Source organism: Mustela lutreola, chromosome 1, assembly GCF_030435805.1.
Source record: "Mustela lutreola isolate mMusLut2 chromosome 1, mMusLut2.pri, whole genome shotgun sequence".
Taxonomy (NCBI): domain Eukaryota; kingdom Metazoa; phylum Chordata; class Mammalia; order Carnivora; family Mustelidae; genus Mustela; species Mustela lutreola.
The window spans coordinates 144,939,741-144,965,465 of NC_081290.1; the positions used below are offsets into that span (position 1 = coordinate 144,939,741).

At 42.3% G+C, this 25,725-nt stretch overlaps 1 protein-coding gene and 1 long non-coding RNA gene across 4 annotated transcripts in view; one reads left to right on the plus strand and one right to left on the minus strand.

Moving 5' to 3' along the window:
* Positions 1-630: 630 nt before the first annotated feature.
* On the minus strand, positions 631-5,380 carry LOC131832572 (uncharacterized). Its single transcript, XR_009354103.1, has 3 exons — positions 5,085-5,380; positions 4,202-4,263; positions 631-838 (listed from the first exon to the last, which is right to left on the minus strand). It is a non-coding gene; the product is annotated as an uncharacterized LOC131832572 (long non-coding RNA).
* NR3C2 (nuclear receptor subfamily 3 group C member 2) overlaps positions 2,850-25,725 on the plus strand; it is a 344,105-nt gene continuing 321,229 nt past the window's right edge. The window contains exons 1-2 of one of the 3 annotated variants that reach the window (XM_059175756.1): positions 2,850-3,612; positions 11,370-13,128. In XM_059175756.1, coding sequence (XP_059031739.1) covers positions 11,372-13,128 — 1,757 coding nt within the window. In that variant the 5' untranslated portion in view covers positions 2,850-3,612; positions 11,370-11,371. Of the gene's footprint in view, positions 3,613-5,517; positions 5,892-11,369; positions 13,129-25,725 lie in introns of those variants that run through there. The other 2 variants (XM_059175746.1, XM_059175764.1) reach the window with 2 other exon arrangements.

Below are 25,725 nucleotides of genomic sequence, written 5' to 3' on the forward strand. Positions count from 1 at the left end.
ATAAAGGAGATGTATTTAATACATTTCAAAATAAAATTGAGAAGATTTTTTTGGGGGGGTGAGTAATGATTTCATGGCTTAAACTACTCTATGCTTTTTTACTTCCCCCAGAGTCAGCTCTTTGAAGAAATGGGATTAGAATCAGGGAACTAAAGGGTGGCTCTGCTAAAGCTAAAATAAAGAGCAAGGGAGAATTTTTTTCCAACACAAACTTAGATGATATTAGGCTTTGTATCTGAAGTTATATAATAGAGGATGTGATGTCACACATGTAAATTGCAAACGCTGAGTCCTGCATTTTATGGTGGCAAACCTCAGGGAGTTTGACACTAATGGGATGAAGGAGAGTGATGTCCTAAGGTATAGCGACTGTAAACGGAGGGTGATCTATTTTCAAGAGGGAGATAACTATTGCTGCTGCTTCAAGATTTAAGACTATTTGGCAGCTGCAAATTGTCTCTATTTGGAGATGAAGTTCTTTTTCTGTTCTTTTTTGTTTCTTAATTTTATTTAAAAAAAATTTCATCCTTTTGCAAAGAGAAAATATGCTTATCTAAAAGGATGAAAAGAACAAACTGTTGAGACAGCTTAAAAAACAAGCAAATAATGACATTAAGTGTACACTTTTTTAAGGTGATAGGGCTCTTTATTAACAAGCATTGGCACAGAATATTCCAAACAACTGGAAAACCCTGCATCCCCATTTTTGATGGAGTCTTTCAGGGGCATCACTTATGGGGTGATTCCAAGCAAAACGTCACTTTCTCTTCAGATGAGGGAGCCACGAACTTTATCCTGGAGCTGTTCTCCCTTAAGATAGCACAGGACCACTTCTTGTCTTACAGATGGCACAACAAAATAAAGAGAAGAGGAAAACTTACTTGTTAAATGTTTGGGCAAATAGCTAAACACTTAGATATCCCCAAAGATTTGACTATTAATAACGGCAGGATCCCCAATTACCCTTTCCAAAGGATAAGAGAAGCTGGTATATATGGGCATATGCTACTCCCTACTCCCAACTATTTTGGTGTGAAAAAGTTTTAAAAGAATACTTATATACATTTAAAAACTCAATCTTAGTTTTACAATATCAAATGGTTTTTAAGGCAGGGAAGATAAAAATTTAAGAATGGACAAGAAAAAACACAGGAAGAAATCTTTGCACCATCTTTGCACCTGATCCTTGACAAGTTGTCTGTAATGGAAATTATTGGTTAAAATCATGGTAGAGATTTAGGTAAAGAATGTTTATGGTAAATCATTTTTAAAGGGGAAAGATAATATCTAATCAATTTACTAATTTTGTAAACCGAATTTACATAATATAGGTTTCCTTAAATAAGAGTTTTTTTCTAACATTTCATTATGAAAAATTTCAAGTATACCAAAAAGTTGAGAAAATTTCACAGCAAACACCTGTATACCCACCAACTAGGTTCTACCATTAATATTGTACTTCAGTATGCACATGCTTCATCACATATCTATGCATTCTTCCGTGTATTTTATCAACCCACCTGTGTCAATCCATCTTATTTTTGATGCATTTCAAGATTCGGTTTTTGCTGTCAGGACACTTGTAATTAATTATTAATACGTTCATTTTGAAAATATATTATTTTCTTGATTTCGCTTAAAACATAATACCTTAAGAACTTCACATTACCTACAAATAAGGGAACTGAGGCAAAAGGTTGTTTTTAGAGGCCAAAATGCGACCCTCAGCCATCTAAGAACTGAGTAGTGCTAACGCTGTGTGGGTGATGGACGCAAAGGCAAGCTCGATATTCGGACAGTGGGAATGTGATTGAAGAAAGGCAGTGATTGTTTCAACAGGGCAGCTCTGAGTTTAACAGGGTTTTGTGTGGGAAGAGATTAGCAACTTTCACAGCTATTTAGGAAGAAAATGGGAAAGAACTCTGAAAAGGGCCGGGCGGGGCGGTTAGGATGGTGGTCAATAGATCTGGTACGAAAAGTAGTGCTAAACTGGAAAGGGGGTGTGTGTGGGGGGTGCTGTTCGCGGGGTTTAAAAAACGGAATCATAGAGCACAAGCTGGGAAGCGTGTAAGGGGTAGTGACTCTCCCCCCCAGTATATTCCACCAAGGTTAACTGTAACGGTGCGGTGGAAGAGTCGGGCTGAACGTATATCTCACACACGTGAGTGAGCGTGAACCCGCGCGCGCGCGCGCGCGCGCACACACACACACACACATTCACACACACATCGCCTGATGGGGGTAATCTGTGTGGCAGAGAGTGGCGGACGTGGGACTTCGGGGAGGCTCCGGAGCCCGGATTCGGCAGACAGCTCCGCAGGGCAGAGGGAACGGGAGAATCCCGGGATCGAGGGTCACAGCTTCATCTTCTGCCCCTCGCGGCGCGCCCGCCTTCACGGCTCGGCCGCCCCCCTTTCACTTTCGCGTCTGCGTAGGTGCCTGCCCCGGCTGGCGCGAGGGCGCGGGGGCGCGCGGGGCGGCGCGGGGGCGCGCAGCGCTCGCCGAGCTTGGGGGGAGGGGTCCTGGCGCTGCGCCCCTTCCTCAGCTTCCTCCACCGAGGCACCACCGCCCGCATCTCAGCCTCTGTCACAGCTAGGGGACCTGTCGCGGCCGCCGCTCCTCACCAGTCTCCCCACACGCCCCCACGCACAGCCACCCGTCCTTCCTCAGCGCCCCCCCACGCCCCCCCCCCGCTACGGTGGGGGTGGGGCAAAGGCGCCGCAAGCTCGAGAGAAGGGGGAGAAGAGCAGCCTCACTGGGTGGGCGGCGAGGGAGCAGGAAAAGAAACTTTTCACTCCCGCCCCCCGCGCGTGGTCCCCAACCCGTGCCCCCTCCTGCCCCCCGTGGGTGGGGACTGCACCTGAGGCCAGGGCGCGAGCTCAGGCCCAGACTTTGGGAGGACGTGGGAAGTGGTGGAGGGAGGGTACGTGCATCGGCGGTTCGGTTTTTCCCTCCGCCTCTCTACTGCCAGGGGCCAGGGTGAGAGGGCAACCAGCCACTGGCGTCCCCATCCCGATTTCCCACCAGCCGGTGACTGGACGCTTTGCAGCCTCCTCCGGCGGCTGAGGGTGTGACCCGGGGAGGGGGCCGCGGCGCCGCGGGCTCCCCCTGCGGCCGCCCCCTCACTTACACACAGACACACACGCTCCGCCGCCCGAGCTGTCACCGGCCACCCCAGGCCCGAAGAGGGGGCGCGGAGAACCGCGCTGCGGGGCTCAGGCGCGGAATCATCCCGCCGTTACTTCCCGGCTTCCAAGTCTGCAGCCGTCAACGCCGGGGAGACCAGCAGCCCCGGGAGAGGGGCCCGCTTGAGGCCGGGCCGCCGCTGCTGGGGGCGAGCGGGCGCCCGCGTCCCCTTCTGCGCGGTTTGGCGCCGCCGCCTCGCCTCCTCCTGCGGGGTAACAACACTCCTGGTCTATAGCTCTACCCACCGTCAGTAGGGCGACTGCCGGGATTATCATCCTCTCCATCCTTACCGCCGATCTGGTAATATTGGACTTGCTGGTGGCGGCGGCAGCGGCGGCGGCGGCGGGAGTCTCGCTGCCCTCACCCCCACCCATCCCCTCCACCCCCCGCCCCGCGCCCCAGCTTCCCCACCATGTCCTAGAAAAGGTGAGTGCAGCGACAGTCACTTTGCGCTGACAGCGGCGGGAGGGGGCCCGGGAAGCGCAAAGGGGGCCCCGGGGAAGGCATGGTCCGCGTAGAGGGCGCGAGTGGGCGAACCGAGGTGGGCTGTGGGCACGAGACCAGGTGCCCGCCGGGCCGCCTCCGGGCAGGGGTGCTGGGCGGCAGGCGAACGATCGCAGCGGCTGTCCCTGCAAAATCTAACCTAGATTTTACAAGAAGCTGAGATCCAGGGCAAGACCGGCCCTCCGTAAAGGAGGTAAAAACTTAGTAAAAGACACACGTCCATTCCTTTAATAATGAATAATTTGTCAGTGCAGGCTGAGCCGCCGCCTCCTCGCCTGCCCCGGCGCTAGCTAGGTCCGGGACTCCCCTCGCTCCTGCCTGCCGCCTGCGCTTGGCCCGGTGCGATCGATGCCAGACTGCTCGCCTGGCCCGGACAGCGCGCGTGACGGCGGGCCCCGCGGGAAAGTTGGGACACTTGGCGAGGACTCCCGGCTGTGGGGTCCCGGGGGCCGCTCTGCGCAGGGGACTACTGAGCACCGAAGTCGCCCCCGCCGCCAGGGAGTTCCCCTACCTGGAGCGGCGGCGAATTCGAGTCTTCCTTGGTTCGGGGTCTGGAATCCCGAAGCTCAGTTACTGTAAAGAGAGGAGGGGGCCTTTGGGCACAGACAGGGTGAACCCCCCTCCCCCCCGCCCTCCGACTTTGGCGGGTGCGAGGCAAGGGTGAGGCGGGAGGCTGCACAGCTGCCACCACCGGGCTGCGGGTCGCCGAGGGCTGGGGGACCAGATTTAGGTGTGTACGTCACTGGTGCTGACTCCGGGCCAGCCGGGAGCCCAAAACGGAGCCTCAGACGCGGAGCCTCAAAGTCCTTAGAAATCAAAGTTAAGAAGCCCTTCCTTTTGCTTAGTAACTACAGCGTTTGGGTGGGCGAGAGGAGAGTCGAGGAGGGGGCGGTTGGAGTGTCTTGCAGACACTCGATCCTTAGAAAACACTTTGATTCCTTTCCCCTCCTGTGTATTTCTCCCAATTATGGGCACTCCCTCCCACCCATTATAAAGAGGTGAATATCCTCGATGGTAAGCTTTCAAATTGAGCTAGTGGAAAAATCCAATACTAAACTAATAAATACACCAACAAAATCATAAAGGAGAGCAACAGCTTTTGACCCTGGCACTTTTTTTTTTTTTTTTTTAAATGGTGGGGGGGTGTTGGGTGGGAGACAGGCTGCGTTTAAAGGGCTTTGGCTGCACTGTTAAAACAAGGAAATTCAAATCGAGTGGGAACGTGATCCTCTCTCTCGCTGGCAGCTACGCTGCGGCTGCTCTGCCGAGAGGTAACTCGCAAGACCGAGGAAAGGGGCGGGGAGAGGAACCTCGGGGGTCGGGTAAAGCCCACTAGGAGTCCTCCCCCGCGCGCGGACGCTGTGGGCGGTGCCTGGGCCAGGCCTGCTGCTCACCTGGCGCTGCAGGTGGAGAGTATGAGGGACAACACCTTGACTGGATCTCGGAAAAACCGACTTCTTCCGCGTCACCACACTTTTCACCTCTTTCCTGATAGCCTGAGGTTGGCAGCAGGAGAGTCAGGTGGGCGCGAGCAAGTTTGGGGCAGTAGAGCGAGAGGGGCGGGGGGCAGCGTGCGGAGAGTGTCTAGTGCCCTGTGTCGTAGCTGCTGCCTGGCACCCCAAGCGTCCGCCGTGGCTGCGGCTTTAAGGGAGCTGCGAGTCTAGGCTGTGTCGCAGCAACTTTGTATCAGTCATGTCGCCCTCCTGGTGACTGACAGCCGGGATTGCCCAATGAGAAACCCGCCTGACCTGTGCAGCGTGGAGCCTTGCTTCCCTCCGGGCCAATAGGAAGAGCTCAGGGGGGCGGGATAGCAACCTGAACTTTATCTGGACATGTGACCACCCCGGCCCTGGAGCTGGCCCACTCCCCCTCCGGGCTTTCGCCCGCCCTCTCTCACTCTCTCCCTTCCCACTTCGCCCGCCCCGGCCCTGGCCCTGGCCCTGCCCCCTCCTCTCCGCCCCTCCGCGCCCGGGGTGTCATTGGACCGGGGAGACGCAAGCCAACTTCAGGCTGCTCGGAGGAAGCCCGTGCAGTCACCTGGGTGCAAGAGCGTTGCTGCCTCGGGCTCTCTCGCTGCGGGGAGAGCGGCACTCGCTGGCCTGGATGTGGTTGGATTTAGGGGGGCTCCGCAGCAGGGGTGTCGTGGCGTTGGCGAGCGCTGCAACAGGTAGACGCCGAGAGACGGACCCCGGCCGAGGCAGGTGTGTAGGGGTGCGCCGCGGGGCGCAGCTTGCCGGACTCGGCTTGCGGCCGCGGCGCGGGAGCGTGCACTTTGCAGGGAGAAGTGGCTGCGTAATCCGGAGGCACAGTCAGTATGGTGCTGTGTGCTTGTTGTTTTGTTTTGGTTTTCCACTTTTTACCCCCTTTGGCCGCCAGAGGACTATTTTGGGAAAGTTTGGCCACTTTGGATAAATGCCCTCTAATGAGCAGCTTTCAACCGCCTTTGGCAGTGGGAGGTCTACCTCCCTTCCTCTCCCCAAGGATGACTTTCGGATCGTTTTCCTTCTACAATTTTTAAAGGACGTTTGAATAATATTTCTTAACTCTATCAATTGCGGAAGCACCCAAATCTTAGCAGGAGGTGTAGCGGAAAAGGGCAGTTGAAGGAGATACAGATCCTGATGTAGCCTGTATGAAGAGGGCTCTGGAAATTCGTGCATTTCCCGTTCCCTAGTATTTATAAAACTCTGGAGAGAGGCTAATGCTTTCTGTGGCATCAGTTGGAATTCCAAAGGCAGGAGAGGAAGGATGAAGCTTTTTTTGGTGTCATCCGTACCCTACTATACTGAATTTAGGTGCATGGCTTTTCCTACTGAATTTTAAAAGACTAGGTTTAAATCAGAATGGTTTATGGCACCATCACTTTTAACTTATTATAACCTAGAAGTTAGAAAAACTTTTGTTTGATAACAGACAAGTTTTTGAAAGCGGTGAATTTCTAATGCACTTAAATTGCTTTTTAACATTTGTATGGCCATTTCTATAGGTGCTGTTATTGATGGTATTTACAAAGTAATGTTAACAGCATTCTCCATCTGTGAAGTTCTGTGAAGTTTTAATTTTATGTTTGAGCTCAAAGCACACTAGCATTGAAATACCTGAGGATAGAAGTTTAAAAAAAAAATAAATAAAGGGGAGCTTTTTCCTTTAAGGGAGACATAGTTTGGCTTGGGGATTTTTGGAAGGATCAGGTGGCTCAGTGAATTAGGTGAGTGAATAGAAATCAGGTGTGCTCAGTTCTAACTGGTTCTCCCGCTCTATTAGGTGACCTTGGGCAGGTTTCTATCATTTACCTCGTGTATAAAAGAGGAGAACATAATAATAGTTCTGTGGTAGGTATGACAGAAAAATAGTCACAGACAGCAAACTTTCATAGTGATACGACCACTGAAAATTGTGAAATTGTTAAGGTTCTATCTTTAAGATGCCCTATTACAGTGAAATAACTATAGAAAATGATATGTTTTAAGTGGGACTATGTTTTGGGGATATTAAAAGTGAAAGTGTTTTCAGACAAAATACAAATTCACAAGAATCTTTGTTAATATTCCTGGGGGGAAAAAAACTATTTCCTTAGGAAAAACGCAATTTAACATAGACTGTAAAACAAAATTTTAAAGTCAGGTTTTTCCTTTGCGAAAATAGTGCTTAAGAGCATACGAATGGCTTAAGGTAGAACTTTCATTAGCACTTTTCCTTACTTTTGTGAAATTTCCTTTATGTTTTGAGGGAGGCCATTTGCATGAAAAGTAAAGGCTCATAATGGTTTTTGTCTTTGTCCCAGTAGAGCCTCTGTTATAGTTTCTGCTGAAAGGGAGACAAGTCTAATTTTATATAAGCTAGATATGTATATATGAAGTGTCTGCTTCATCATATACTTTAGTAACAAAAACTTTCCCTTTACTCACTGGGTATTAAGTTCTATGAGGAGTATAATCATCAACTAGTATTTTCAGTATTTATTAGTAAGTTCAGGTTAACTGAAATTCTGCTTAAGCCATGGTTATTACGCCACTTCCAAAAAGACTACCTGGCTTTTTCCTGGACTACATAGGAAATGAATGCCTAACCTAATCTATTTGTTTACAGAGAAGACTGATTAAAATAATGGGAACTCAGCACAAAATATTTTAATGCTCCTAAGATTTTAAGAACTCTGATCTTTAAAAATATTTGCATTGGAAGCCATGCAGATGCTAGAAGTCCTCTATTCTTTTGTGCTTGACAGTTGCCAACCTTTATTTTCTTTGTTGAGAGGTGCGTCTAAAGTTGGTAGATGAAGACAATACTTTACACAGAACTAATTTAGATTTCAGCAAAGCCTTTTGCAAATTCTTTAATGATAGCCCTGTCAATAACGTGGTGAAATGCAGCCTGTTTTATGTTACTGTTAAGAGTTCGAGGCTAGCCAAATAGGACTTGGAAAGTTGTGATCAGCTGCATGATGTTAGTGATAAGATGCTTCCTTGTAGAGTGCTTTAAGATTGTACTTGCCTGCTCTCTTCCATGTAGATTCTCTTCGAATCTTCATGTACCCTCACAAGTCTGAGATTTGGCTCCTGCTTTAGAGCAGAGTGGTGAAAGGCATCCCTTAGAATATTAGTAGGTGTTGTAGAAAAAGGGAGCAGTGGCCAAGTTATTTAGAGGATGCTGGAATAAAAAGAAAACAGGTTTCTGCACTGTAAAACTTCTCAGGAGTTCAGCATGCAGGTTTACACTGTGAAACTTCAGAAAAGCAGTTCCTGATCATCCTTTCCAAGAGAATGTTTGGAAGATGGATTTTTGGACAGGGATCTGGAGATAGGATTCTCCTTTCAGACTGTTGCTTAGGGTCGGGTAGGGTGGGGAGAATGGAGATGAGGAAGGAAGCTGTAGGTGGAAGGTGTGGAGGCTGGAGACTTTGGAAGCCTTTGGCAAGGGTCCTCAAGCAAGGGTGATCTGCTGGAATTAAGGTAGAGAGTGGTGTGGTTCACCAAGAAAGGGAATGTGGGTTTATGGACAGGGTTCAGGGCAGGAAGTGGAGAGGGGGTGATACAAAATAGATGTTCAGTTTTGAAGATGAATGGACATGTTTCTTCTGCTGTTTAATGAATTTGGACCTGAAACATCTATACCTTAGATGTGTATCTATTCAAGTATGGGGAGGACAGAGTATTCTTAGGTAGAAGTAGAAGCACAGAATAGTATGGTTATAGGTAAATGGTTTTTCAGTGTAGAAAAGGTCAGTATTAGCAGTTTAAGTTCCATTTCATGACGTGTGTGTGTGTGTGTGTGTGTGTGTGTATTTCAACTTGTTTTTTATCCACACTAAATTTTTTGGCTAGAATTATCAGGTAAACACCTCAACTGTTGTAATTTGATTTATTTTCCTCTGCTTTGTGATTGACTTGTGATTAGGAATTTATAGAATAATGATCTTTAAATAAAAGGTTATATGCTAGATTTTAGTGTTCAAAAATTGAGTATTATAAGAGTTAACATCTTTTATTTTGTACTGGGTCGTCTGCTTGGGATGCAGTAGTGAAATTGACAAAGTTTCTGCCTCCTGAGAACTCAAAATGTAGCGTAGAATACAATGAAGTAAGAGATAATTACAATAGTTAGAAAATTTAGGCATTACATGTTATTATAGAGCCTTGTGATATCTATTGCCAGTTTATTTAGTAGAGCCATTCTGTTATTTTTCTGTGTTAATTAATTTAAGTTCTGTAGCAGAAGGACTTCCTAGTCTCTTTTTTCCTGAGGGGAAGCTAGGGAAGATGGGGGTAGTGAGTGGCCAAGGGGGAAAAGGATGAGAGGCCTAAAGTAATATTGGTGCACAGAACTGCAGAAACTGCATCAGACTTTTATTTGGGTCATGGACTGTTGACACACCTGAAAGGATTTGAAAAATGCGTACATAATGATTTTAGCAGTTTTGTTTATTATAATGTAAAAATGACCTTTTTGCTAAGAATGCATTAATTTTCTTTAAGATATGTTTCTTTAGAGTGGTGATTCTCAAAGCAGGGAGCATTTGGTAATGTCTGAAGACATTTTGGTTGTCACAGCCGGATATGGGGAGTACTGCTTGCAGCTAGTGGATAGGTGACAGGGAGATTGCTAAACATCTTACAGTGCATAGGACAGACCTTCACCACAAAGAATTATCAGGCCCAAAATGTCAGTAATGCCGAGGCAGAGATATCCTAGTGTAAAGAGAGACCTGGGATCAAATTTCACCTCTGCCACATAGCTGTTGGCCTGTGCCTCAGTTTCCCCAACATATTATTTGGATAATACTTAAATGAATCTTACAAGGTTCTTAGGGTAAATAAGAGGCTTATAATGTGGCATCGAATTATATAGTGTGTAGGATTATGTAAATATAACCTATTATAATTATTTTGTCTATGAAATAAATTTACATAGAGAGCCAATGGATATGGTTGTGTATCTAAGAAAAAACCTGTGGGCTCCCTGAGGATAAGGACTGTGCCTGTTTTGTTTATCACTATAGATTCAGTGACTGGTTGTAGGCCCAGGATGTAGCACACACTTGGTAAATATTTGTTGAATGAATGAACACATAATTGTCAGGACTCATCTCAGACTTCCTCCATTTACTGTTGAAAAGAAAACTGTCTCTGCTGGAAGTCTTTATAGCAGAGGTACTACTAAGTAAGGATGCATGTCAAAGTCCCTGCCAGCATGGTAATACGGAAAATCTAGTGCTGACATTCCCCAGTTGCTATACTGCCTCTCTATGGAGCTATGGACCATCTTAATTAATCAGGATACATGAATCTTTATTTTTCAGTACTGACATTATTTTATCCTCATCACTAATCCATTTTAAGAAAATCTTTTTTTTTTTTTTTTTTAAAGATTTTATTTATTTATTTGTCAGGCATAGAGGGAGAGTGAGCGAGTGAGCACAGGCAGACAGAGGCAGAGGGAGAAGCAGGCTCCCTGCCGAGCAAGGAGCCCGATGCGGGACTCGATCCCAGGACGCTGGGATCATGACCTGAGCCGAAGGCAGCTGCTTAACCAACTGAGCCACCCAGGCGTCCCAAGAAAATCTTATTTTTTAAAGAAATAATTCTTAAGTTATTTTTCCTGTGATAATTCACTTGGTAACTTTAATTTCATATTGAGAAAAGGTAACAGTGGTTGTATTTCTGTATTGTTTTTAATAAAACCATGTGTTAGATATGGAAAACAGCTTCCATATGCTTGAAAAACTCCAAAGGTTTTTGGAGTCAGAAGATTTAGTTTAAATCCAACTACATTACATATCACTTCTTTGACCTTGGGCAAGTCACCCATATCACTAAGCCCTTCCTTTCCTCCTTGCCTGCCTCATCAGTCCCCAGGATTACTCTGAATATTAAATAAGTTAATATTTGTAGATATTTTGTGCAAATCTAAAGGCTGTATTATAGCAGCATGTTACTTTTATTTAGATGCAAAATAATTTTATGTGATTGCTGCTTGTAGTCCAGCTTCTGGACAAGTCATAGTCAGGACTGTTAATAAGAGTACCAAAAAGGTAACAATTTTAATATAACTAGAAGTATTGCTTATGATAAGTAGAATATGTACATATAGCTTAGTAAATGGAATTTTGGAATGTCTTCTAGAGTAATAGTGCTATAAATGACTCTAATTCAATTTTTTAATATAAATTTATTTGTTAGCTATGGAGACCAAAGGCTACCACAGTCTCCCTGACGGTCTAGATATGGAAAGACGGTGGGGTCAAGTTTCTCAGGCTGTGGAACATTCTTCCCTGGGACCTCCAGAGAGGACTGATGAGAATAACTACATGGAGATTGTCAACGTAAGCTGTGTTTCCGGTGCTATTCCAAACAACAGTACTCAAGGAAGCAGCAAAGAAAAACATGAACTACTCCCTTGCCTTCAGCAAGACAATAATCGGTCTGGGATTTTAACATCTGATATTAAAACTGAGCTGGAGTCTAAGGAACTTTCAGCAACTGTGGCTGAGTCCATGGGTTTATACATGGACTCCGTAAGAGATGCTGACTACACCTACGATCAGCAGAACCAGCAAGGAAGCATGAGTCCAGCAAAGATTTATCAAAATGTTGAACAGCTGGTGAAATTTTACAAAGAAAATGGCCATCATTCTTCCACTTTAGGCAGTGTGAACAGGCCCTTGAGATCCTTCATGCCTGACTCTGGGAGCTCTGTGAATGGTGGGGTCATGCGTGCCATTGTTAGAAGCCCTATCCTATGTCATGAGAAGAGCCCATCTGTTTGCAGCCCTCTGAACATGACCTCTTCAGTCTGCAGCCCTGCTGGAATCAGCTCTGTGTCCTCCACCTCTGCCAGCTTTGGCAGTTTCGCAGTGCACAGCCCTATCACCCAGGGGACTCCTTTGACATGCTCCCCTAATGTTGAAAATCGAGGCTCCAGGTCGCACAGCCCAGCACACGCCAGCAATGTGGGCTCTCCTCTCTCAAGTCCATTAAGTAGCATGAAATCCCCAATATCCAGCCCTCCGAGTCATTGCAGCGTAAAATCTCCGGTCTCCAGTCCTAATAATGTCACTCTGCGATCCTCTGTGTCTAGCCCTGCAAACATCAACAACTCAAGGTGCTCTGTTTCCAGCCCTTCCAACACAAATAACAGATCCACGCTTTCCAGTCCAACTGCTAGCACCATGGGATCTACCTGTAGCCCGGTAAACAATGCCTTCAGCTACGCTGCTTCTGGTGCCCCAGCTGGATCCAGTGCAGCCCGGGATGTGGCTCCTAGTCCTGACACACAGGAGAAAGGTGCTCAAGAGGGCCCTTTTCCTAAGAGTGAGGAAGTCGAGAATGCCATCTCCAACGGTGTGGCTGGCCAACTTAGCATTGTCCAGTACATAAAACCGGAGCCGGATGGAGCTTTTAGCAGCTCATGTCTGGGAGGAAATAGCAAAATAAATTCTGATTCCCCATTCTCAGTACCAATAAAACAAGAATCAACCAAGCATTCATGTTCAGGCACGTCTTTTAAAGGGAATCCAACGGTAAACCCATTTCCATTTATGGATGGCTCATATTTTTCCTTTATGGATGATAAAGACTATTATTCTCTATCAGGAATCTTAGGACCACCTGTGCCCGGCTTTGATGGTAACTGTGAAGGCAGTGGATTCCCAATGGGTATTAAACAGGAACCAGATGATGGGAGCTATTATCCAGAGGCCAGCATCCCTTCATCTGCTATTGTTGGTGTGAATTCAGGTGGACAGTCCTTTCACTACAGGATTGGTGCTCAAGGTACAATATCTTTATCACGATCGGCTAGAGACCAATCTTTCCAACACCTGAGTTCCTTTCCTCCTGTTAATACGTTAGTGGAGTCATGGAAATCACATGGTGACCTGTCATCTAGAAGAAGTGATGGATATCCAGTTCTAGAATACATTCCAGAAAATGTAACAAGGTAAGTTGGTTTTTGCCTCCTTTTTTGAAAATCATGGCTTTATAAAATGTTGAAAAGGTCAGTATTCACAGTTGATAAATTTAAACACGTTTCAGCTTACTGTTTTATTTTTGTTTTCCGCATGGTCATTGAGTGCCACCTCTTTCCTTGTTTGTATAATGTCACTGCTTTTTTGAAGTAGAGAAACAAAAAATTCTTAAAATCTTTTAGAAAATATTTGTGTTGATTGGGAAGGAGTGTGTGGGTATCCCTTTCCCCTTTGCACATTGCCTGTCGTAGGTATTTGGGAAAAGTTTATTTTCTGCTGCCTGTTACTATATTTACTTCAGCAGACTAGTGCTAGATTATTTTTTTCTTTAGCTATACACTGGTTCACTAGAATTGTTTTAAATTTGTTTCTTGTGGTCTTAGTCTTTTTTCTTAGCTTTTATTAATCACTTCATTGGTTATGAAATATGAAATTGGACCCCAAATCTGTTACCCACAAGCTCTTCACCCTCTTTTTCCTTTTTTGAGTAGGTTAATTATATGTCAGTCATGGTTTTCAATACAAATAAATCATTTCCTTAACTGTTGAGGGCTTTTAAAGACTCAGCACATCTAAAATTACTAAGTGGACAGTCTTGCTTTTTTACTCATATTGGAAGTGAAATATGTCACTGCAGTTTTGAGCTGGTATAACTTATAAGATCTGCAAGAAGACATACTTTACTGTAAAATAACTCTTGACTTTGCTTTTTGCTTATAGCGTATTGTATATATTTAGAAAAAAACAAGGAAGAGGTTTTCGATATGACTGTGAAGGGTGGTTCTAAGTTATACAATGAATACTTGCATTGGACTTTGCTTCAGTACTGTTTTTATTACATGGTTGTGATAAATGGTCCCTTTATTGAACATATAAAGAATAGATGTCCTAGATACAGTTCTTTCACTTGGCATTTAGGAATTTGTGGATATTTCCCTTAAAATCTTACGTTTTGGGAAATACTTTCATCCCATTAACATGGGGTTTACGTGTATTTCTATATCTTTCTCCTCCTGTTCTCTTATGAGCCAAAAGCTAAAAGTTTAATTCATGCATTCTTTTCCTTGTCGTTGATTCAAACCTTGCTCCTCTTGCCTTTATGGAAGCAAACATTCCTTTAAATGATACGTTATTACTGTTCTCGATAGCAGGAACAATCATGTTCTGATACTGCCTCTATCTCTTAAATTCTGAACCCCATTAGGGAGATAGCCTAAGATAGCATGGCTTTCATCAGGAGCAAACTCAGCATGTGGTCTCCTGCTAGTGCTTTGTTTTACTTTTAGAGAAGGAAATTTTGCACATGATGTCGATATTTTTGTAAGTGATGTTTTTGGTGAGTTAGTATGAGGGAGTACAACCTGGTAGTATGAGCATGGCTGCCCGGGTTGAAATCCCAGCTCTGCCACCTAATTGCTTTGTGTCCCTGTGCATACCCCTTCCCCTCTGGGCTTTTAGTATTCTCATCCGGAGGAAAAAGAAAAAAGAATTCAACAGTACGCATCTCAAATATAGTGAAGATAACTGAGTTAATTTTGCTTATCATCTGGTATGCAATAGGTATTATATGCATTTTAACTCTTACTGTTAACATTTGATTAGTTTGCACAATTTTTAGCTTTCATATCCTTTAGTTTTCTGTTTTCTTCACTATGTGAAATTACAAAATAGTTTAAAGAAATATTTTATACATAGTTGAAAGAAATATTTGTTGATAATTTTTTTTTCAATTCATTTTATTTCTTTTCAGTGTTCCAAAATTCATTGTTTATGCACCACACCCACTGCTTCATGCAATACATGCCCTCCATAATACCCACCACCAGGCTCAACCATCCCTCCCTCCCCTCCCAAACCCTCAGTTTGTTTCTCAGAGTCACAGTCTCTCATGGTTTGTCTCTCCCCTCCGATTTCCCCCAACTCACATCTCCTTTCCTTTACCCAATGTCCTCCGTGTTTTTCCTTATGTCCCACAAATAAGCGAAACCATATGATAATTGACTCTCTCTGCTTGACTTTTTTCACTCAGCATAATCTCCTCCAGTCCCATCCATGTAGATACAAAAGTTGGGTATTCATCCTTTCTGATGGAAGTATAATACTCCATTGTATATATGGACGGTATCTTCCATTTGTCTGTTGAAGGGCATCTTGGTTCTTTCCACAGTTTGGTGACAATTCTGGTTAAATTCTACTCTATTATTATTTTTTGTGGTTCACATGCATCATACATTCACCAGTACATACTTATTTGCTTTTATAGTTTTTTTAAGGCTCTTGCTTTGGGTAATGATATTTTTGGTAGCAATAGTAGGGCTGTAGTAGATAAAATCATTAGTTCTCTGCTTTTTGTTCTGCATCCTATTTCTGCTATTTAAACTCACTCAATTCCTAAAGCCCCTTCCGATGTTCTAGTGACCCATAGCCTTAAACATACTAATGTGAGTCACTGACCTTGAGCCTGCTCTGCATTTGTGGGTACCGAGGTGTTCAAGGTCTCTTCTGGAGTACGCCAAAATTCTTTACATGCATGTTAATATAGTCAGAGGGGATTCATTTTGTTTACATACATGTTGGCATTATGCTAGTTAGTATGCGTTTTCCAAAAACTCTAATAACAAAGCTTCAATGTTATGAAGTCTCTTACAGATTACTGATTCTTCACAGCTTTTTTTGGTGAGTATTATCCAAACCTGTTTGTTTTGATTATTCTCAGAATAAAGCTTTGCTCAAGGATTAGAAGATACTTAGATATTTTTCTAGATTTCAGTGCACATGTTAGAATATTTCATTAAACCTCATTCATACTTCATCACCGGTCTCTTATTTAGTGTCTTCTGGATCAAAATCCAACCTTTTGGTCTACATCTTAATGTGGGATGATAATACCATGTTCTAGGGGATGTGGAATAAATTAAAGAATTCCAGATTGTGGAGAATCAAGATAGAGTGTGACCGTTCCTATGTTTCATAATAACCTTTGTCTTTAGATTGAACTCTGAGCTGTTTTCTAAGAGGTCTCAAAGTGTTTGGAATTCCTGAGACCCTTTCAGGGAGGTTTGTGAATTGAAAGATCACACATTGGTAAAAGATCCATTCAAAATGGAGGCTAGACCAGTGGCTTTTAATGTGATAGTGTATGAAAAGTTCACTAATATGGTTTCAGATCCACATTGCAACTAACCTTCAAGAAATTACTTACAAAGGGGCACCTGGGTGGCTCAGTGGGTTAAAGCCTCTGCTTTCGGCTCCGGTCATGATCCCAAGGTCCTGGGATTGAGCCCCGCATCAGGCTCTCTGCTCAGCAGGGAGCCTGCTTCCTCCTCTCTTTCTCTGCCTGCCTCTCTGCCTACTTGTGATGCCTATCTGTCAAATAAATAAATAAAATCTTTAAAAAAAAAAAAAAGAAATTACTTACAGGGAGTTCTCAGTGTAGTATTAAAGAATCACATCTGTAGCTATCTCTAATGATCATTAAAATGCTCGTCCTTTTTCCAACAACGTACCTGCGTAAAGCCAGGATTTTTTTCATACATTGAACCAAAACCTGTCACAACACATTGAATGTAGAAGTAGATATGAAAAATCCAGCTATCTTCTATTAAGTGAGATAATAGACTTACAAAAATGTAAAACAGTGTCACCGTCCTCACTCAAGATTTTGTGTTGGGAAACAATTATTTTTTCATAAACATATGCGTTTGTTAGCATGTAACAACTTCTTAGTTTTAAATCATTTAAAATGAATACTAGTTTTAATTTTAATGCGATAAATACCATTAGCTGTAACTCACATAAACAAAAAGCTTTTTGGTATCCTCAGTATATTTTAAGAGTGGAAAGGTGTCCTAAGACCCAAAAGCTGAGAGGTGCTGGTCTCTTTTATTCTGTACACCCTTTGGAGATTAATGAAAAAAGAGGTTATTATTTTATTTGTGTTAGCCTTACTGAATATTATGCTGAGGAAGGAGTACCCTATTCACATAAGAAAAATGATTCTCATCTAGTTAATTTTTCAAGTTGATAGAAGTGAGTAATGGCTGTGAAGTGTGTGTTCTCCTCATCCCGGTCCGTGGGCATCCTGAGAAAGCAGTGACGAAAGCCATCTGTCTGTTAATCATTTCTAGTGAGTGGATTGCCAGGCCACCGAAGTGTAAAGTAAATTATGACAGAAGCTGAATGTAAAGCCTTGAGGATGGACACTGGACCTGGTTATGTCATGTAGATTGGAGTTTCCCTGTCAGCTAGGACACAAACAAATCTGTGACCTTGGTGAGTCACTGGGCCTCAGTTTCTTCATAAAAAGTGAACATGTTGAACTCCATGCTCTCCGAGGTCTGCCAGCCAGACTACTAAGTGGCTGTGAAGTTTCCTTGGAGTTCTGTATGTTAAAAATCAAAATAGAGTATCCTTTAACATATTTGGTGATCTGGTGTCAACTATATTTTAATCACAGGTGTAGCTGTGTAGTTTCCAGAGTGTTTTGGATAGAAAAATGTCATTGTCATTTATCTTTTAGAAGTGAGTAGGGGTGAGTTATTTTACTTTGAAAAAGCAGAGTATTTTTTAATCATGTCTTTTTTATAAAATTTGATACTCATGATGAATTTCTTGTTCTTTTAATTTACACTCTTCCTTTTGAAAGCAGCGTTTTTCTATTGATACAACATTGATGTTTATGGCGATGGTCATAGTCACTTTGATAGCATCATAACAGCGCTAACATTGACTTAGACCTTTGAATATAAAGTTCACTGTTTCAAAGGGCATATTCTGGTAGGTTTCAAGATGGATAGTCGGGTGTTTATAACTTAATCTGTGCTGCTTTTTTTTCCATGAAAGAAGGAAACAATTTAGTAAACAACCTACAGTTGTTTTTTTATTTTTCAGTTGTCCCTAGAGTTTTTGAAAACTCTCCTTCTGTAATAAAGCAAAAGCTAGAATTCAAGGAGTTACAAAAGTTGCCCTGCCTCTTAGCAAACTTTATGAGTAAACCATTGGGATCTAAATATCTCTGTGTAATGCAAAGTGTGAAAAAAAATGATGATTGGGGTGGGATGTGGAATTGGATTGATTATTAGTGTTTACTATAATAAATCATTAAGAATTACTGTGGTCATTTGAAAGTGAAAACATGGAACTTTCTTTTTCTTATTATTTGTCTCACAGTATTTTGATTTTGAAATTGCTAGTGTACCTAGAATTTCTCCCGGTTAGTATTCTAAATAATATTTTTAGAAATGATTTCACAATGAGACTTGCTTCTCCCGATGATTCATTCACTTCCATTCATTTATAGTATTTCTGGTGAGAGTAGTGATAATTTTATTGAAAAAAAAAAAAAAGAAAAAAAGAAGCAAACTCGTAGTGCTTTTTAATGAATAAATCACTAAGTACAATGCAGTTTGAATAAATTTTGCTTTTAACATCACAGGTGTCCTAGGTTTATATATCAGTATGTCCACCTTTTATCATCTAGAGTATTAGTATACTTAGAACTGTTTACTTCATACTTAAAAAATGGAGATAAGAGCTGTGGTTTCAGTTAAATACACTCAAGTTATTCAACTTCAGAATGTTTGCACGCACAACAGTGTTGTGTTAAAACTAGGACCTGGAGGGGAACCTGGGTGGCTCAAGTCATGATCCCAGGGTTCTGGGATCAAGGATCCCACATTAAGCCCCACATGGGGCTCCTTGCTCAGCAGGGTGCCTGCTTCTCCCTTCCCTCTGCATGTTGCTAGTACTTTTTCTTGCTTGTGCTCTTTCTCTGTCAAATAAATAAAATCTTAAAACAAAAAACCTAGGATCTGGAGGTGTAGCATTTAATGGATTTGATGCCTTTTGCGCTATTGAAATTCTGGATATGTCTGATCTTTTCTTTCTTTCTTTCTTTTTTTTTTTTTTTTAAGATTTTATTTATTTATTTGACAGAGAGAAAGAGCACAAGTAGCAGAGAGGAAGGAAGCAGGCTCCCCGCTGAGCAGAGAGCCCGATGTGGGACTCGATCCCAGGACCCTGGGATCATGACCCTAGCCGAAGGCAAACGCTCAACCGGCTGAGCCACCCAGGCACCCCTGTTTGATCTTTTCTATACTTGTAATGTTGAGGGGAATACTAGATGTTATGTTGATCACAAGTAATTTAGGAGTAACCATTCACTTCCCCTAATGCTTTGATATTACTAACTTTTTTCTTCAAAATACTTTTTTCCAGGCTTTCAGCTGTTGCTTTAGTTTCATACTACTCATCTATTGATAAAATTCAGCTCTTCTGCCAAATAATGTATCATTTTCTTTTATTTACTAAATTCAAATCAAGAAAAAACAATCTGCTTCGTTATTAAATTTAAATATAGCCATTAAATTGTGTGTTTTTGTGGACCGCATTTCAAAGTTTATTAGTGAAAACCAAGGAAATATAATTATGTTAAGTGTATAGGTCTTCATCTTAAATTTTAGAATTTCTAGTTTTAAACTTGTCAAGTATAGGCTTTGTGTTCAGTTTTAAGAGTTTTATTTTGTTCTATATATAGTAAAGTAATAATGAAGTTAAAATGTAATTACATATAAGCACCTGTTACTTAATTGATGTCTGGAAACCTCTGGATTTATGATTGTCAGTGGTGAGGCCTAGGCCAAAATTTCTTTGTAGAAAAGAGGTAGAAATTCCTTATATTTATGCAAGAAATAGAAAACTGTAGTATAAGGAAGGAAAGAGAACAAACAGAAAGTAATTTGAATACTTAAAAGTTCACTAGGGAGAGAGAGTGAGCTAATAACTGGTGATATGGATTCATAATTGTGGCTGTGACTTCATTTTATTAATGAGGATTCCTTCATTGGGATGTATCCTCATCTTAGAGATTAGGAGTTGTGGAGACATATAAACAAGGATTGTAATCTAAAATAAAATGAAATAAGATTTATAATGGGCAAAGTCAGCTTTGGTATTCTGACAATATAAGATTATCTAGGCATGTTTTGGAAAATGGAGAGATGGGGTGGTGGTGGTCAGAAATGATAGTTATCCTTAGTCTTAAAGTTTTTGCAGAGAGTAGGAATGGTCATTTCCTGATGGAGCGAGTCACATGAGCAAAACTTGGAGACTGGCAGAAAACACTGAATGTGGTCCTGCTTTATGGCTGACTGTGACACACAGAGAACTGGGGGGAAGAAAGCCTGGAAGAGGTTAGTTAGTTGGGACTAGAAGGGAGTAGAACTTGAAGGTCACACTAAGAAATTTGTACTTAATTTGGGAGGTAGTGGGGAACTACTGGAATGTTGGAGCAGGAAAGTGGCATGAGCTGAAGCGCACTTTGGAAAAACCTTAATTAGGCAGTGATTGTGGGGTGGAGCCTTGTTAAGAAGTTATTGCAACAGTAGAGGGGGATAGGAACTTGACTCTCTGTCCAGAGTAATGAAAAAAAAAGGGGGACAGATGTGAGATTACAGAAGAAGCCCTTGCGGGTGTTGATTTTTGTATAATTTTTTTTTAATTTTTGAAATAATCACACACAAAAAAAAGTTAAGTCCATTATGAAGAATTATAAAGGACATTCACGTAGCCCCAATATAACCATCAAAATCAAGAAGTTAACATTAAGTTACTTGCTTTAGACCTACCTTGCACTTTTTTTTGCCCCAGTCCTGGTGTCAGCTGCGTCCGCAGAGTCAGACTGCCCCCATTCCCACAGATACTCTCCTGCCTATGACTGGGAGTCTAACTCGTGTTCTGGGTCACAGGGCCACATTCCCCCAACAGAAGCCCTTCTTACTCCACTCTTACACTGACTCCCCCTGCAGGGCTATCCTCTCCCTGCTTGGGTTCTGATACTATGCACTAGACCTTGTGTACACATGGATGTGTGACTCTTCCTCCCCACCCTTGCACTGGGCATCAGAGCTACCCTTGGACTTGGTGCCCCACTGTGAGCCATGACAGCTGTCCACACCCTACCCTCTACTGTGGATCTCTACTTCACTGTGTCTTGCCAAGTGGTTTTAGGAGTGAAGTGTGAAGGAAGAGAAAGGAGAGCACTTGATACTTTCATAGAAATGGAAAGAGGGTCAAGTATGTGGAAAATCAGCGAAAACTCAACATGTTGTAAGTTTGACTGTCATGGATAACAATGATCAATAAGAGAAATGGAGAGGTCAAAAAGAGTAGTAGCCTTGGAGAAGTAGTAATGATTTATCTTGGATATAGGAGCTTTCAATTCCAGACTACCTGTAACTGGAGGAGCTCTCTCTACAGGCGGAAATGTTGATCTGGAGGTCTAGGAAGCCTGTTCCTAGAAGTGGAGGTTGAGGGTGTCAGTGTGGGTGCTATTGCCCATGGAGAGATTGTATATATGACTCAAGGGTCATTTAAAGTGCATTCTGCTAGGACTTTGGAGGAACAGATCCCCATTTAGGAGATGAACAACACATCCTAATAAAGGAGACAGGGAGTTGTTTAGAGAATCAAGATAGTGCCAAGTCATGGATGCCAAGGGGAAGAATCAGTAGTGAGATTTCCAAATTAGAAGGGCTCTAAGGTTATCTATAAATCCAACCCCAAGACTAAGGTCCAGAGAGATTACATGCCTTTTCCAGGATCACATAAAGCAGTTGGTAACTGAGCTGGGAGTAGATCCTGTCCTTTTGTCTAGTACATCGTCCTTTCCTTCAGTAGGAAACCTAATGATGGGGTGAGGAGGACCGGAAGTTGGACTGAATAGTTGGTGCTCGTGATTTGTCGAGAAGGAATTCTGTCGAGTGGTGGGAATGGGAATCAGACTGAGATTGGCTAAGGAGTAAGTTAAGAAGGAAGAGGAGAGACTTGGGGTTGCAGGAGGCATCTGTTCAGCGGTAAAGAGAAAGGGTGAGAGGAGCCGCAGCTTTGGAGTCTGAGGATTGTGTTGGACTGGCGAGCTGTGAAGAGGGTGGCGAGGGGACTGCGCCATGATTGAGCTACAAGTGTAAGAAGCAGGGCAGATGCCCGATGGGGGCAGTGTTCTGGGATGCTGAGAATAAAAGGGAAACTGCAGTCAGCTACAGGGTCAGATATTTAATTGCCCCGTTGAACCAGTGTGTGTCAGCAGTTACTGGCTGCCAGCGTCACTATTTGTGCAGATACGGAAACTGAGGCCCAGCAGGTATATGTGATTTGCCTAAGGCACATAGCAGAGGTAAATAAACAAATACTTGAGATAGAGAAAAAAACTGAATGTCCTAACCAAAAAAATAGATGGCTCTTTTATAAACATAAATCAGATTATGCAGCTCATGTAAAGCCCTCTGGCTGCTTCTCATTGCAGGCGGCATAAAGTAAACTAATTGAGGACCTGAAAAGCCCAGAAATATCAGACCTCTGACTACTTTATTTAGTAACTGGTTTTATTTCTTGCTCAGTCCCCACACTGACCTTTCTGTGGCTCAGACCAACCAAGCCCCCTTCCCTCTGGGGGCCTCTGTACTTAGTGTTCTCCCTACCAAGAAGGCTTTGTCTCCAGATTTGGGTTGTCTGCCCCTTCTTGTCACTTGGCATTAGCTCAGACGTCACCCTGTCAGAGGTCTTCCTGATGTCCTGTTTAAAGTAGTGCCCCCCCCCCCCACCTCCTAACAACACATCACCTGCTTTTGTTGTCTTCATAGTGCATACCTATCAGAAGTTATCTGTTTACTTGGCTTCCTCTAGTTAGAATGTAAACTTCCTGAGACAGGGCCCTTAGCTGTCCTGTTTACCAGGCCATTTGCCATACCTAAAACAGTGCCAGGCGCATTGTTGATGTTCAATAAGTCCCCACTGAACGAACGAATGAATTGGTTAGCAGAGGAACTTGGGGCAGGCATGTATCTGGAATGACTAGGTAAGTGTTGATGGTTGTGGAAGACTAGTACAATTATTGTCAAATAACCGAGCAAAAAATTGTGGTCACTTCTATCAGCATATTTTTAAGGATTTTCATAAAAATAATCAACACATGCTGTTCTTGTTTTTTTTTCTGGCCTCAACATAATAAAGTAGTTGGTAATGATGTATTACAAGCTGTATGGTGACACAGTATTTTGAGGTCATTTATTTATTTTTAATTTGCAAACAGCAAAATTCACTGTTTTTGGTGTGCAATTCTTAAAGTTTTGCCAAATATATAATCCTGTAACCACCACCCACTCAAAATAAGAATAGCTGTGTCACCCACTAAAATTCCCTTATGTTGTCCCTTCTCAGTCAACCCCCTCTTTATTCCCAAACCCGAGCAACCATTTATATGTTCCCCATCTTTGTAGAATAGTTTTCTCTAGGTAGTCATATAAATGGAATTACACTTTTTATAGCCTTTTGGTTCTGGCTTCTCTTAATTAGCATAATGCACTTGACATTCATGCATGTTGTTGCACGTATTATCAGTTTCTTTTTAATGTCAAGTAGTACTCCGTTTGTGCCTACACCACAGTTTGTTCATCCATCACCTGTTGTTTGTAGTTTTTGCTGTTACAAATAAAGCTGCTGTAAATACTCACATACAGATCTCTGTGTGGACATATGCTTTATTTTTCTTTAATAAATACCTGTAGGTGGAGTGGCTAGGTCATATGGTAGGTGTAGGTTTAATTGTTAAGAAACTGTCCAGCTGTTTTCCAAAGTGTAGCATTTTACCACTCTACCAGCAGTGTGTGAGAGCTCTGGTTCCATTATATCCTTGCCCACACTTAGAGAGTCTGTCTTTTTAAATTTTAGACATTACAATAGGCGTGTAGTGATAACTCATCATTATGTAAATTGGCATTTCTTTACCACCTAAATGATACTGAACACTTTTTCATGTGCTTCCTTGCCATTCATAGGCTGCCTTCTCATGCCTGTGAACTTTGTTGCCCATTTTTACTGGGTTGCTTTCTTCTTGAGTTCTTTTATCAGTGGATATTAATGTGAACTTTTTCACAGAAGACGTAGAACCAAGAGAAGGATAGCTATTTAAATTTCTGGATTAATAGGGGGAAAATAATAGATAGTTTTCAAATTATTTAGTACCTGCTCTGTTCTTAACAGTGGGTGAGCAAACCGCACGTCTTCCCTATATTCCCCTCTAGCTGGGGAGATGACTCACATGAGTTTGTAGAGCTTTTTTTTTTTTTTTTGTGGTTGTTCTGTAATTATGTGTTTGATTGCATGATGCAGATAAGAACTGTTTCCAAAGATTAGAAAAGAAAGAGTTCTATGTGGGCTGGAATAGCCAAGGAAAGCTTCATAAAGGAGGTGAATTTCAGTTGACATTTGAAGGTTTGTGGTATTTGGTGGAGAGTAGAGATGTATCAGAGGAATGAGTAACAGCACAGGCCAGGTATTTGGACATAGGACAAATGAAGCCTGCTTGGACGACTTAATGCTATTTAGAGTAAACTAGATGATAGAAATCTGTGAATGGCAAAAAGAAGTGTTTGGCAATTTTAATATAGCATTATTAAACATTCTCATAACCTAGAAAGTGACATAAAAGGGTAGGAAGGTAAATATGGTAAGGGAGATAAAAAATAGTGACTGAAACAAAAAAGCATTTGAAAGACCATCATATTGGTAATTCAAGCTAAGAGGAAAAGTGCCTGAGTTGTCAGAATGTTGGGCAAGGGATGGAAGTTAGAGTTTGAAGGAAGAAATAATTGAATGGCAGATTATTGGGCCCAAAGCCCGTTCCTTTCCATTATTCCACTATGCCACTATGCCACAGCCCCACAAAACGTAGATAGCCACAGGGTATAAGGAATAAAAATAGTAATAAGGAGAAAAATTGAGCATAATTATGACTAAGAGAAAAGGAGTGAAATAATTTTATTTGGATGAAAGTAAATCTGATAATTTTGATACCAAAATAGAGTACTTTTTATTAGATTGGGGGAAAAAATATAACCCTGGGAGATGGAAACAGGAAGAGCCACCTCCTGGTTTGACAAAGTTGGAAAGCAAAAAGTGGTGTAAATGAATCAGAAATGTCAATGTATGGAATTCAGACATGCACACATGTATATAAATGAACAGAATCCTAGCTTGTTTGGAAGGCCATTTCTTGTGTCCTCAAGTAACTGGTGTTTGAATTAACAGTGCTCTTTCCAAAACTGGAAATGTGCTCATTTTCTTCCATCACATGTTAGAGTTTGTATTTACTTAATAAATATTTTTCTGATAAGTTTGAGAAGAGATTCCAAGTGCAAAGTTTGGGAGTGTTGAGATTTTAGATGGGAGCAGATATTCTTTAATTTACTTCAATTTAGATTCTCCCTGTAGTTTTGAAATGGAAATTATGTTCAGAGCAGCTTTTGTTCTTGAAACTAAGGTAACGTGGAAGAATATATGGTCCCACAATACAAAACATTTTTTTCTCTGTTTCTCTATCATTTTCTGACCCAGCTGAGGTAAATGTACATGTGAGGTATTCCTTTGAGACTTCTAGAAGCATTTGAGTTTTCTGTATGTGGCAGAAATATGATAATTTTGTTGACATATACCCTGTATTTTGGACTTGGTTGGTATGATTCAGGTGAAAACAGTACTTTCCCCCTCCTAAATACTGTTTTTTTTTTTTAGCA